The sequence below is a fragment of the Poecilia latipinna genome, unplaced genomic scaffold (genome assembly GCF_001443285.1).
Source record: "Poecilia latipinna isolate Pla-1442-1.1 unplaced genomic scaffold, P_latipinna-1.0 Scaffold915, whole genome shotgun sequence".
In the NCBI taxonomy this organism is placed as follows: Eukaryota; Metazoa; Chordata; class Actinopteri; order Cyprinodontiformes; family Poeciliidae; genus Poecilia; species Poecilia latipinna.
In genome coordinates this window covers 170895-185731 of record NW_015113531.1, presented here as the reverse complement: position 1 = coordinate 185731, position 14837 = coordinate 170895, and the positions used below count along the sequence as shown (strand labels likewise).

Here is a 14837-nt window from a genome sequence, read left to right as displayed (position 1 = left end):
AAATCTTATTTCAAATGGGTCAGAAAGTTCAATTAGTAATCCTAAATGTCATGTAAAATAAGTAAAGCATAGAATCAGACTGGATAGATCTGCCCTCTGTCACCGATACCTGATCTAGATTTTGTTCAATATCAGGGCCGATACAGATATTGGTATCGGATTGATGCATCCCAACAGAAATAAAACGTCTGATGTTGTCAAAGCTTGTTGCAAAAATCAAATCAATTAATCGTATAGCATTTTATCGTCCAGCTGAATATTATCATGACAGACCTGACGATGTCACTCAGGAGCTTCTCATAAACTGGGTCATCAGTGGAGCGTCATGTGACCAGGCAGTATCTGTAATTGATCGAATTAGTTCTGTTTGTTGGGGTTTAAACCTTTAAAACTTTTTCCTGCTGCTGTAAATCCAGTTTTATTCAAACTGTCGGAGCCGAGTTTCATTTCCTGTTTGACTCGGATGGCAACGACTCGTGGAAATGAAGAGGCGCCAATTCTGATTTCTGCTCGCGTGTCTGTCCTCGGATCCGTCTCACTCGTCTCTCTGTCCGTCCTCGGATCCGTCTCACTCGTCTCTCTGTACGTCCTCGGATCCGTCTCACTCGTCTCTCTGTACGTCCTCTGATCCGTCTCACTGGTCTCTCTGTCTGTCCTCGGATCCGTCTCACTCGTCTCTCTGTCCGTCCTCAGATCCGTCTGTATGCCCGGCCGGACGCCGTCTCCAGCGGCGCAGGCGACTACGCTCTGCACATCACCAAGAGGCTGCTGGGATTTTATGAGGACTACTTCAAAGTGCAGTACTCCCTGCCGAAGCTAGGTAAGGCTGCGGATGTCCTGGTTCTGGTTCTGTTCAGCTGTGAACTTTGTGTCTGATTCTTGTGACGTGTTCAGGAGATGTTCATGTTTTCCGTTCAGTTTGTCTTCATTTCTGAAACAGAAGGTGGTTCTGTTAGAGTTCTGTCAGCTCTGATCCGGTTTGGGATCAGGCCCAAACCGGATCCGGGCAAAGGTCAGACCAGATCCCTGTCTGGCCTTTTGCCCTTTGTGTCAAAGATCAGACAGTCTGTTTTGGTTTTCTTCAGGTTCAGAGGTTTACCAGAGGATTTCTGGCTCCTCCTAACTTAAATTACAACAGCAACATCCAAACCTTTTGATACATGAGCCAAAAATATAAACTAAACTTTTAGTATGTTATCTTTTGTTATAATCACAGAAAACTATTTTTATTTTTACCTGCTAAATTCAAACATTTTTATGAGCTGCTACTGTTCTTCATATTTAAGTTTTCGTTATATTATAGTTTAATTTTTCTACGTTTTAAATGCCTTGATTTTCTGTTAACTTAAAAAAAAATCAGTTCCTAATTCTGCTAATTAAAAACTGAGTGTCATTTTAAATTTCATCATTAATGTTGAATATTTAAGTTTTTGAACTGAATTGCTGAGTTTATTTTTCTAATTTACTGTATTTAATGTATTATCTCTGTAAAATCAGTTTTTCTGCTCCCCGTAAACTTTCCTGTTTGAACCAGATAAGTTTTTCAGTGTCGGGTTGAAATAACAGCTGTCATTGGAGCGACTCTGAAAGACGATGCGTCGTTGTTTTCTCTGCAGAGCGCGGGGTTAAAGGGAGCGTAGTTCATGTTTTGGTCATTTTGATTTCCATCCGGAGGCGTGACTGCCATTCAGATGGACACCAGCTCCATGCGTTCCTTCATAACCTGGTTCTCTGGTCTCTGCTTAAATTAGTTTTATTCAGTCAGCACTAAAGTTGGGCCTTATTTCAGTCTTTTTTAAACAGAGAAATACTTGGAATATAACATTGACTATTATAGTGATCAATGTTTTAGTGATAGTTTATTTTATCCATTCTGATTAATTGGATTAAGAAATTAGCACAATTATACTGCAGTGTTTTCAATATGATTAAAACAATTTTTTTGAATAAGAAAAATTAACTTTTTACTGCTTGACTTGACACCAGTTTAATGGATTAATCGATTAATAATTGGATGCAAAGGGTTCTTAATGGATTTTTCTTACAGAATTTGAACCAGACATATTTTTTTCTTAATTTCAACAAGTTTTTACTTTTTGTACAGTTTTGATTTAATTACTGCTCTGAATATGTTTTCCTTTCAGCAAATTGGCTTTTTATGTATTTTCCAGTTAATGATTAATTGATTACTAATTAGTTGACAGTTATTTCAACAATCAATTAATGATATTATCAATTCAATACATTATGGATTTGATTTTGAAGCGGAGTTAAACAGTTAAATCTCTTTACAATCTGCCCATATTCAGTTTTATTTTGACATATATATATATATATATATATATATATATATATATATATATATAAACTATTAATTTTATCGTATCGTATCAACTTTTTTCATGTAATTTAAATTGCAAAACAGTTTTTAGATGAAATATTTCGTTGGTATTGACCACTAGTGGGCCGGTGGCACCGCCTGGTCCCCTTTTGGCTCCGGCCCTGCCACCGGCTGCTTTTGCTAAATCTGAAGTAAACTGAGTAAAAACCAGAAGCGTTTCCTGTTTTCTCTGTGGCCTTGGGCTTCCACCAGATTTATTTCTAACTTTCTGTATTTGGACTCATGAGGTTCCGGCTCCATTAAACATTTAAACTCCAGAAGAAAACGAGTTCAATGTTAGTTCTGTTAAAAAAAGAAAAAAGAAAAACCTTCAGCTGAAGTCGACGTTAAAAAATAGAGGCCATTAATTTTAATAGATATAAAAGGGGCGACACGGGAAGTAAATTTACAATGAGGGCAAAGTCTCTTAAGCTCACAGTGATGCACTTTTTCTGTTTCAGAGGAACCGCTCATAATTATCTAAAGAAACAAGGCATTAACAACCACTTTGCTTTATTTCTATGATGGATCACACATTTTATTACCCATTTATTAAATATCAGTAAAAAATAAAATCAGACACTAACAGCTGAAGAGCTTTGTTAATCTTTATCCATAAACATAATTATTCAACAGTCAGCTAAAAAAAAAATCAGTAACGTTTGAGCAACAAGATTTTATTTGTTTTTTTAGATGTTAATTAGTAATTATCATAAAATATTTTGTAAAAAGTAAACTAAAGAAGATAAAAGCAAAGATTTGCAAGGAGAAAAAGTTAAATATTACTTAAACTGATTAAAGGTTTCACTTTAATAAATGTCCAGTCAGCAAATTTATGCTAATCCACAAAATGGTCACAGCAAAAGTTGAGAAAACACCAGAGTCATTTGGTCGTTTCACAATAACTGAATATATTTTTGGAAAATAGTATCTTCTGTTGAGTCTTCATCACCCAATCAATGTTTACATCATCACAATACTTTGATGCTTTGGTTAACTAAAAACTAACCAAAACATGAAAAAAACTAAAACTACTACTGTAACTAATACAAAAAAAACAAAAAACAATATTTAACTAATAAAAACTAGCAAATACACTCTAGAAACTAATTCAAACTAAACTATAATAAAAACCCTAAAACTATTCTAACTCTGGCCCGTAGAGAAGGACCTCTGAGCCAATCAGAAGCTTGCTTTAGGAAACAAGTAGTTTAAAATAAAAATATGTATTTTAATTTTTTCCAGTTGCATTCTGAGAGTGTAATAACCTGTCTTTGTAGATAAAATAAATGTTTATGGTTTCACATTCAATGTTTCAGGTTTAAATCTAAAGAATAATATTTAGATATGTATGATTGATCAAATATTTCTGAATTTGTAAATATGAAAGATATTTTAGCACATTCAGAGGAATTCAAATAGCTTTTCTTCTGGGAGTAACATCTGAGTCATAAAAGCTGCTGAAAAACTTTAAAAGGACGATTAATGAACACAAAACTTTAAAAGGACGATTAATGAACACAAAACTTTAAAAGGGAAAGTCGGTTTTAGGTTGTCATGGGAACACTAATCAGCTGTATTCAGCAGCTGTCTGGGTTTTTAAACTCGCAGCGTTTTCTCATGTGAGAAGCGCCGTATGTTTACATCCTCCTCTGTCCTGTCGGAGTTAATAAATCAAATCCAAACAGTCAGAATCCATCTCTTTAAATTTCCTGTCCTTGCTTTGTTTTCCTGTTTGTGTTTTACGCTCCTGTGCTGCCAGAGCCAATTAGCCACGTTAAAGTGGAGCATTTCCTCGTTTCATCTCCTCACCCAGACGAGCTAGCTAGCGTGATCACTGCGCCTCCATATTGGATAAGTCAGACACTTTGTCCCTGTCCACATTCATTCGTCACATTAGGAATTCTCTTTCAGTCCGACTTCCTGTTTGTTGGTGCGAGCCTGGAATAGGTCTGACATTTATTTTTTCTCTCTTGACCTTTGCTCTGATATTAGCTGCATTAACAGGTTGAACCAAACTGAGATGATGTGCTGCAGATCAGGTCACAGAAAGGTCAAAACCTTTTCAGCAACTGGGCAGGAAAGCCGACAAGATTTCCTTTAACCCACTGACTAGATATTGATGCTCATAGTATTTAACTGCATTAAAAACTTTCAACAGACTTTAACTTAAACTAAACATCAAACATAAACTTACAGGCTGTGATGTCACAGATAAATGTTCATCCAGTTCATTTACTGATCTCTTTATCTGTAAAAGTAAATATAAATTAATGAAGCAAAGCAACAGATTTAATATCTGAGTGCTGCTCTTTTTCAGTTTTGTTTGACGTAAAAAGTTATTTTTTTGAAATGGATCCAGATTTTGTGGCGGTAGAATTTATTTCTATCCTTTGGATGATTATAAAATATTGTAAATATTTTTGTAAATGTTTTAAACTATAATTTTTTTACATTGATTATGTTAACCCAACCCTTCATCAACTTATTAGCATTAGCATAGGGACCTTTTAGCATGAAAGGCATTGGAACTATTGGAGCATAACTACACTTAATGTTAGTGCTGTTAGGGTTAAAGCTATTAGCATTTGTGCTATTAGCACTAGCTTCTAGCATTATGAATTTTAGTATAAAGACCCCAAACATTACAGCTGCATTGACATGTTTTTTAGCATTTCTCCATGTTAGCATAGGGTTGCCATAAAACCAAACTTAGCATTTTCTGCTCTACCAAATTGTCACCAAGTGTCCATAAGCATTCAGCAGCTCGGCTTTTTGCTGAACTGACACAATCGGTAACGCTGACAACACAAGCTGTTGCTGTCTGTTGAACAGATGAACTTGTAGAAATATTTTGGAACCATTAGCATAATTACTAGCATCATTTTGCCAGATAGATGAAATGAGCTTTAATTTTTCCTCTAAACTTTTAAAGCATCTCCCACCGCTGTCATGAAACCTTAGCAGGTTAGCTTGTTAGCTTATTTCAGAGCAGAAACAAAAACGTTCAGAGCAGAACGATCCACTTCTCCATCTGTTCCTGTTGGACCACAGGAAGGAAACCAGAACTTAATACGAAATGGAGCGCAGTTCTTAAAGATACAGCTGTGTTTTGCCTATTTGTTTAGATTCTGAATGAGAAATTGTTTTATAATTATTGTGTAACTATCAAAGTGTTTAAAGGCCTTGATCTTGATTGTTTTGGATCCTTTATTAAGAGCTTCCTAAAGCCTAAAGAAAACAAAAGTATCAAAGATGATCTTTTTGTGCAAAATTCACATTTTGCACATTTTTGTAATTCCATTTGGTTTTCTACTGCTTCTAAAAACAAACACCAACATTTAATGTTTATTGGTTTTGGAAAATGAGGTGTTTCAAAAACCTTCTGATTAAATCGCATTGCACTGTTGGCTAGCAACCCAAACGTGCTGAGCTCCAGCACGTTTGGTCAGCTGGTTTTACCGCTGTACAATGGCTGCTGGAAAAGACAAGTGTTTTGTTATTGACTTACCATCCAGAAACCACTTGCTGCATTCTTGTTAGTTTCTCAGGAGCCTCCACTTCTGCTTTTCTAGAATATACGGCTGTAGAATTGTGATTCTGAGTTGACGAGCAGCAGCTTAATTGGATTTAGAGCGACAGAGGCCTTAAAAAGGCTCATTCTGACCGAACCAGACTAAATCTGATTATCTAATGTTGGTTTTGTGTAAAAAAAAAAAAAAAATTAAATGAATAGATCATAAATCTATCCTAAGCGTAATAATTCGACTCTAAATTCATTCAGACGTTGTTTGACCCAGTAGTGTGCGAGCGTTGGGTGAGTTCAGTCTTCTGCTGTGGATTGTGTTCATCCAGTCCATCTTGTTTTTATTCCTGGCTTTGCTCCGTGCCGTTGTACTGATGTTGACATCAGTTTTTAGCCCAGCTTCCCCCCGCCCCTCTTTGTGTCTGTGTGCGGTCCCACAGCCTCAGGGCTCCATCTGTTGTCATGCAGGGCATCGAGCTCCCCTGAGAACGGCAGGCAGAAATGATGAGCTGAGCTACAAATTTAAAGGGGCAGAGCAGGGAAGCTGCTCTGCAAACACACACAGATTAGAACCAAGTAAAGCAGGAATGGAGCAAAGTCCGGCTCAAACTTTACTTGCTTTAAGCTCAATTTATAACATTTATGTTATGAATCAAATGTAATCTGCGCTGGATTAGAAAACAGGCATTTAGTTGCTAAAACTGTTTGGTTCTTGTTCTGAATATCAGAGAGCAACATGGATTTAAAGTTTTGTTCTCTTGTGATAAAAGTAACAATAAAAACTATTTATTACTTTTTTAAAGTAACTTAAAGCAACATCAAAACGTCTCGCTTAGTTACAAAATTGACAGTTTTTCAAATTAATTGAAAAACGTTTGATCATCTGCAACATTCAGGTTCTGAGTTAGAATTTAAACATGAAATCATGGATCTGCCCGTCGAACGTTTTACTGGGATCTTGTAAGTTGCGTTATTTTCTGTCTGCTGAGCGTGAAGCAGTGAAACCCACCGACCTCGGCTGAGCGAAACGCGTCTAACTGCAGTAAATCCTGCAGGCGGCTCGTGGCGTTCGGAGCGTTCTCTGAACCGGCGGCTGCTGAAGACAGATCGGCCGTTCAGCACGGAGCGAGCCGCCTCCCCAAACATCTCCTGCACTCCTCCACAATAAGACTTCCTGATTATCACTGTTAAATATCTGACGGTGTCAGATCAGGACTGACTGGTGGATCACTGATCAAGTGAGGATGGAAACCTTAAATTAAGCAGAAACGTTTCTGCAGATGATTGGAAGCACAGAGGAGATAAAATAACTCTGAATGTGACAGAATAAAGTAATCATGGAGACTTTTGAGTAAAATGTTCTAATTTATCACATTAGAAAAGGTGAAATCTGAAATAATGTCCTCAATTTCGCAAAGACGTATTTATGCTCATTTGAGGTGTTTTTTTATTGACTTTTCTGAAAAAGTTTGCTAAATTTCACAAATAAGTTGACGTAGCAAACTTTCCCATCCACTGGTGAGTCCATGCCTTACCAGAGGCCCCAACTTGTGAATTTCAAAGTGAAGACTCTGAATGAATCTCCACATCTTGTTCTTTTTGGCTGTAACGTTGCATCAACGTCACTATAGCCCTGTTGATTCGCTCCAAACCTCTGAATTTTAACGCTCACAGTTTGGATGTTCTTTTTTGCGACATTTTAAAAATTCACTCGAAATTTGCTCGTCAGTTGAATGGAAATAAAACGATTGACATCTTCTAATAATTGGTGATGAAGGAAACTTTAGTTAAAGGTATTTTTTTTGAGGACATCCATGAAAACAGGAGTGTTGTACGGGTGGATCTCTGTGGAACGGCGATAGTAGCGTAGAGGTGTTTGATTCTACAAGCCTCAGTTAGCGTTTGAAATATTAACGACGCTAACTGAAAGTTTGAACTACTTATTCTGGACAAATGTGGTTCTCTTTCTCTGCTCTGAGTCAAACCAATCTGTTCCCCTCCTGGCCTGTGGGGGCGCTGGGCCACAAACCACTGAAGGAAACGACAAAAACCTCTGAAGACACTGAGAGCAACTTCCTTCTTCACAGAGCGTAAACAGGAATGGAGTGGAGGATTTCTCTTTAGTCTTTGGTAAAAAAAACCATGAGCCGTTTCTCCCTTTACAGCTAAGCTAGTGCTTTTGTTCTGGTTCCATTTACCGAGAATGCTCTGCACTATAGTCCACTTCCTGCTCCAGTCCGCTTGGCGTTCACATATTCGTTCGAACTGCACCAGAGTTCACTTCAGCTGAACCCAGACGGAGGTTTGGAGGACCAGAGTTTGATTAGCGTCCACAGCTCCCAGAACAAACCGGACTTTCTGGGCAAACGGACTGGAGTTGGATTGAAGCAGACTGAACAGAACCTTTAGCATCAGATGTGAAGCCAAAAGTCCAAACACAGAACCCAAGTCTGTTGAGTGTAGCAGAAATCCTTTTGGGTCTCAGAGTTCTGCTGCTCCACTTTCTCTCCGCCTCTGAACCAGAACTTGGACAGAGTCCAGTTCCGTCTCGGTCCTGACCGGGGACTTGCTTCTCGCTTCGTTCGGAGCGCTAACTGGCCTCTCCGGGCCTCCGTAGGAACTCGTTGGGCTCGTCCAGCTGAGTGGAAATCTTGCGGCGGCAGGCTCAGGTGAATTCCTCTTAGTGTGTGTGGGAACCCTCCAAGTGGACTTAATGTGTTCTGTGGAGTTCTGGCTCCATCTGGGCTCCACAGAGACGCGCGGGCAGCAGCGCCCGCGGCGCAGCGCTCTCTCAAACAGACACTCTCCCTCTCCCTGACTCCTGCATCTTTTCATCTCTTCCTTGCATCTTTTTTTCCCGCCCTGGCCGTTGCTCTCTCTCTCCAGCCGAGGCTCCGGGGCGAGAGCGGCAGCAGATGGACCAAAGCGAAGCGCCGGCTCATGAAAAACGGATGCTCACGGAGCTGCAGGCCACTCAGCTGTCGGCCGGCTGCCGCCGCCATCCGAGGTGATCCGGAGACGCTCCGGCCATAAATATTCCATAAAACAATGACGGCTGTCTTTCCCAGAACAAAGAAACTTGAAAAAGTTTGCTGCTGCTCGGAGCAGCAGAGGCAGGAATAACTCCTGAGGTTTTTATGCAGTTAAACATCGAAATGCTTTTAAAAAACTGTCCTAAAATTCCACCCGAGATCCAGAAAACATGTTGAATTTATCAGTCGGATCTCCTGAGAAATGTAGGAAACGATTCCTGACCAAAGCTGAGAAATATTCCACTTTAAACGAAAATAACAAAATTAAACCCCAAACTGTTCTGTTACACTCTGATGCTGTGCAGCTGCTAAGCTTTTATACTTTCGAACAATTAAGATGAGTAACCATGGCAACAAGTATGTTTCTTACAACCAGAAGCCCAAATAATACTATAACCTCAAATCCCAGAGGAAATGAAAGGATGAAGTTCAAACCATCCATCATTATCTCCTACTCCAGCATCTAACTGAACGACCAGATTAACGTTTAAACTCATTTGTGAAAATGGCTGCAAACAGATGCACAATTATACAAACGCCTTTTAAAAGCAGAAGTGGAGCCTCCTGCACAGCCAACAACAGAGTAGCTGATCAAATGTGCTGGAGCTCAGCTGGGGTTGCTAGGTGATGGATGGAGCTCTGCTAGCGTTGCTAGGTAACGGTTCAAAGCCTGCTGATTCCAAAGGTTTTTGAAACGGCTTTTTTTCCAGACACCAAGAAGCATGAAGCCAAAAACAGCTGGATAGTTTAAGCCTTTTGTCATTTTTAATTTAGATTTGTTTGATTGGCTCATTAATAAACATTTCTGTAAATGCACCAGAATTTTTCATCCGACTTTCTAAAAACAAGGTTAAAATGACTCACTACACAGATTTTGCTAATATTACTTATAAAACAAGGAAACTACAACATAATTATCATAAAAATAATTAAAACTAAACTAATCCTTCATTTAAGTGGTGAGATTAGGAAAAGTAGTTATTTTTCAGTCAGATCTGAGAAGCATTTAAGACCCAAATGAAAATATAAAAAATGTGCAAAAAGTGATTTTTGTATAAAGTATCTTCTTTAAACAAAGTTATTGAAATCAAGGGATTTGTTTTGGGTAGTGTTTTATTCTCAGACCAGTCAGGGTCAAAGCATAAAATATTTAGTTTCTCTAAAATATTAAATTTTACTGTACCTACAATGTAATATCACAGGAAAACTAAAATATTCTTTAAATTAACAATCAGGTAAGTTTAGCTATAATCTGATTAAATTAGTGTTTTGTTCTCGGAGCAAAACACTTCGAGGACGATTCTCTGGTGTCAAACGTTTCAGAATGTAAAATGTTATTTTAGCTTCCTTAAAGGACTATTACAAGATATTAACAGTAATAAATGATTTATTATAGTTAATATCTCATGTTTTATGTAGAGCTTAACTCAAGTTTGGTGCTGGAAAAGTTTGAAAACTAACCCTGAATTGTACAGTGGAATTTTTCCTCTAACAATAAAATAATAAAACTCCCCTCAGCATCGCCTCCATCCACCCCTCAGCATCGCCTCCATCCACCCCTCAGCATCGCCTCCATCCACCCCTCAGCATCGCCTCCACCCTCTCTGCTCCGCCTGAACTGCAGCAGTGAGCTTGTTAACCCCAACTTGACGTTTTCTCCTCGGCGCCGTGAAATCGATTCACCTCCGTATCTGCGCGGGATCTGAGACTCGGAATCTCACGGTGGGAATAATCCCGTTAAACTCTTCCTCAGAGGTCCGGATTGGCCCGGTCACTGCTGGAGATAAATCCCCGGCTCCTGGCTGCTTCCCAAACCGCTTCCACACGCCGTCCCGAGCAGACCCGGTGCTCATCCATCCTGTCCTCCCAACCGCGCGGCAGACGCTAAATTACCTCTCGGTGTCGAGGTCGTGGAGAGAGATTGTTTAAAGACTTTGGAGGGAAAGAAACGTCGATAACATCTTTATTCTCTCCTGTTTTGTGCGGCTGAACAAAGAGTAGCACAGAGGATGTTCTGAAATCTGCCTGATCTGACAGGAAATTAATTACCGGCTCCATAATGAGATATTTCTGCTCCGTTATCTTTTAATCAGTTAATGAAATGATCATTTTACTCCTGGAAATTTTCTTTAATGGCAAAGAAAGTGTGAATTTAAAGAGAAGCTTTTATTTCTCTCTGAATAAACCAGTTTTAAAGCCACAGAAAGCAGAAGAAATGAAAAGACAAACTGCTTTGTAACAAACCAAATATGACTTCAGATAGAACATAATGAAAACCTTTATTTCAGGTCTGAAAAGTGAAACTAATTACAAACTACATTTCCATTAACCTTGAAATTGTGCAAATTGGAATTACAAAACTAAATTTGTTTAAACATTAGAAGAATCATCAACAACAGGATGTTACTGCTGCTGGAAACGACAAAGAAGACTACAGGAAGTAGTTGGAGGATGATGACTCGGCATGTTTTTTAATGTCTTATCGCATGAACAAACTTATTCACGTGTGACTTTAACTTTATTTCTCTTTAAGAGACATTCAACACTGGTGGAATATTGACAAAGTTTTGTCACATTTACATTTGTAATGGAATCGCAGCTAGTTTGATGCATTTAAAGTGTTTATTTTGGTTGAAATATTAGATAAAACCAATAAAAAAAACATATTTTTAATAAATAAAAGTTGTATTGTGACTGCAGTCCAGAAAGAGAGCCACAGAAATGTCACTGATGGATGTTTATGTTCTGGTCCAAACCGTATTATACCCATTGTTATTATTACTATCATTTATGCTTCAACTCATAGTTTGGTGAAGACGCACTTTTTGTCTTTTGGACATTGAAAATCTAAAACTATCCCAGTTAGACAGCAGCTTACCTGCTGATTTAAGTAACGTTTAAACCAGAGAGTGATGAAAACTTCCTGACCATCGTTTATGTAAGATCTGAGCTCTGTGAAGATCCTGGATGGACGTTTCTGCTGCTTTTTCCTGCAGTGAAGAGCGAAACCGAGTCGGACTCATCAGGACATCCAGTGATTAAATGGATCTAATTACTGCTTTTAAAGGCGAAGCAGCAATCTCAGAGTCAGTTGCTCGTTATGTAACAGCCTCACACGGCGCTGATCGGGTTCGGCCCGCTGTCGGAACCAAACACAAGCGGCTAAACAAATGAAGGGGATGGATGTTCCAGAACAAGGCAGAAGGATGAGACGCTAAGCAGTTCGGATGGATTTCCAGAAGATACACTGTGAATAATACAGGCAGCAGTCCACCTGAGGAAACTCCAATCGATCGGAGTATTGATCAGTGGTCTGGGTGGATCCTTCTCTCTCTGCAGTAATGAGGCTTCATGGGGTTTAAAAACCAAAGCCTTGAACCATTTCAGTAGCACCTCATCAGCAGGGAGGCCGAGTAACCAGTGAACCATCAGAGACCAAACGGAGCGTTTTCACTGGTTTCAGTGGAAACATTCAGAATGAATCAGGTGTTAAGAAGCTTTAACAGAGAAACTGACTCTTTATCACCTATAATCACTATTGTTCACAAGAAAACATGAAGGATCAGCAGCGGGGCTAGATTTGATCCAGCAGATCAGAAAAGTTCTGACTTATTATGTTTCCTTGAACAGGTTAGAATACGTATGTCCCATACGAAACATGTTCACTACTTTTTTGGACAATAATTCGTCGATAATGAGAGTTCTGCCTACTTTGAGTTGTTTTAGGTCTTATTCAAATAAGCGAGTGTAAACTCAGCGTTTACATCCTGGTGTGCGTTAAAATAGACCTGAAAATTGAGAAAATAGCAAAGTCCACATGCTAGGCTGGAACTTTTACTTCCTGTTTATGTAGCATCAACATGTGATGAAGTTAGCCCATGAGTAGCCTCGTCGATTCGCTCAAAACTTTCACTTTTTTGCATCATTTTAAATGAAAACGTAGCTGATACCAACCATAGGAATGTCTCTGACATGTTTCCTCTACAGGAGAAACACGGCCTCGCTTGGTGCTAGCAAGTGACTGTAAACTTCTTTATATGCCTTCATTTTTGATTTCAAAAGTATTGGTCTCTTAAGATTAGCTTTCTGGCTAGTAGCCGAACTCCGGAGACTGGAAGCTCATACAAAAAGCTCCTGATTTAAATCCCACATTGCAGGAAAACGGATAAAAACGGCTAACTTCCATTAAACCTTTTAAACATTGCTTTAATCTCTGAGCCGTTGCTCTACTGCTGTTGGATGGGATTTTAATGGACTATTTTTACCTGCTGATCTTTACTCCTCCTGCTTTGTGAACATCATTCGCTGACCCGACCCACCGGTGTGACATATTGATTTCAGAAAGTGGGCGGAGCTTGTTGTTGGTGAGCGAGTTGAGGTGTTCATGTGGCTAAACTGGCATCTGAATCACAACTCCGGAGGTTCACAGTTCAGTCGGAGACATCCAGATCTGTAGGCGGTGCGTGTGTGTATGTGTGTGGGCGTGCAGTCAGGTGTGTTTCAGTGTGTGCAGTGCGTTGGCTGCCTTGTTAAGTGGCTGGTTGCCAGTTTGTTGACTCAAATGCTCCCTGGCATCAACACCAAGGTCATCACACACTTCTCTCTCTGCCGTTTTCTGCAGCGTGCCCCCCTCTCTGCCTGCGCATATAAATACAGTACACACACACACACACACACACACATTGAATAGAACTGAGTGAGTGTTCACCGGCCTCTCGCTGACTTTATGACCCAACATCTGTTGCCATGGTAACGCCCATCCATCTCTGCATTTCTCCCTCGCTGGATTTCCTTTATTAGCAGATAAAACTAATCCTCATGTATGGAAACAATAGGAAGTCGCCTCTGTGCCTCTGTGGTTCGCTGTCTGGCCTCCTAAATTGTCTAAATTTGGAACACATTTTCTGTTTTATTCCTTTTTATTGAAGAGTTCATCTTTTCGTAGTTATTAATCTTTATTTTATGTTCGGTGCTGCGTTCAATGACATTTTGGATTAACAGTTGAACAGAAGCTACGTCTCGCCTAGCTTATTGCACGTAGTTGCATGTAGCATGTTAAAGTTGGTGTCCATTAGATTAGCATCCGTGCTAGTTCTAATGTTAACATGGTAGCTAGCTAATCACTGAAGTTCCCCAAGCAAAATACTTCCTACTGTGTCAAATAGTAGCGTCTGGTACAGTTAAAGTATAGTGAAGAAGGTTTACACTGGCCTGTAATGGACTGGCAACCTGACCAAGCGACCCGACCAGGCGACCCGACCAGGCGACCCTACCAGGCGACCCGGCCAGGTGACCCCGCCTCTCGGCCGAAACATTCTCTGGAGAGGCACCAGCACCTCCTGGCCCCATTAGGGACAAGGTGTAAGAAAATGGATGGATAGATGGATAGCATGCTAACGCTAACTCGCGTTAATTTTTTTCAGCTTATGCTGGAAATACCAAAGCAAATTCATTCTTTAGGCTATTTAATTATTTAAAAAATGCATTAAAATGCTTCAGTTGGACCTTTTTGCACTGGGAACCTAGATTGTAAAATATGCAGACAATTTGTTGGTGTAAGCTAACGTTCTAGCGCCGTGTATAATGCTATGCTAACATTACTGTCCTTGCCAATGCTAACATAGAGGACCTCAAAATGCAAATATCAGAATTAAGATCTAAAATAGTTATTTTGTAGCTTATGGTGGGTGTTTTCTATATTTCCCTTTGCTGGCTGGTGTAATACGTTTCCGTCAGCCGTGTAGAAATGTGTGAGGTCACAGTACAAAGGAAAAGTGGCCTCGGTTTTACCGAAGGAAAATGATTGTTATTCAGAAGCTTTTTCTCTGTGATAAAAGCAGAAACATGTTGTCCATCATTGTGGGTTTGTGTTCCTGTTCCATTATGCAACTGGAACCTG

At 39.5% G+C, this 14837-nt stretch overlaps 1 protein-coding gene across 1 annotated transcript in view; it reads left to right on the top strand.

Moving 5' to 3' along the window:
- The window catches only part of LOC106957563 (thyrotropin-releasing hormone-degrading ectoenzyme), a 162778-nt gene that overhangs the window by 43828 nt on the left and 104113 nt on the right, over positions 1–14837 (top strand). Inside the window, exon 4 of the mRNA XM_015048950.1 lies at positions 694–820. Within this exon, the coding sequence (XP_014904436.1) occupies positions 694–820 (127 nt within the window). The remainder of the gene's footprint in view (positions 1–693; positions 821–14837) is intronic.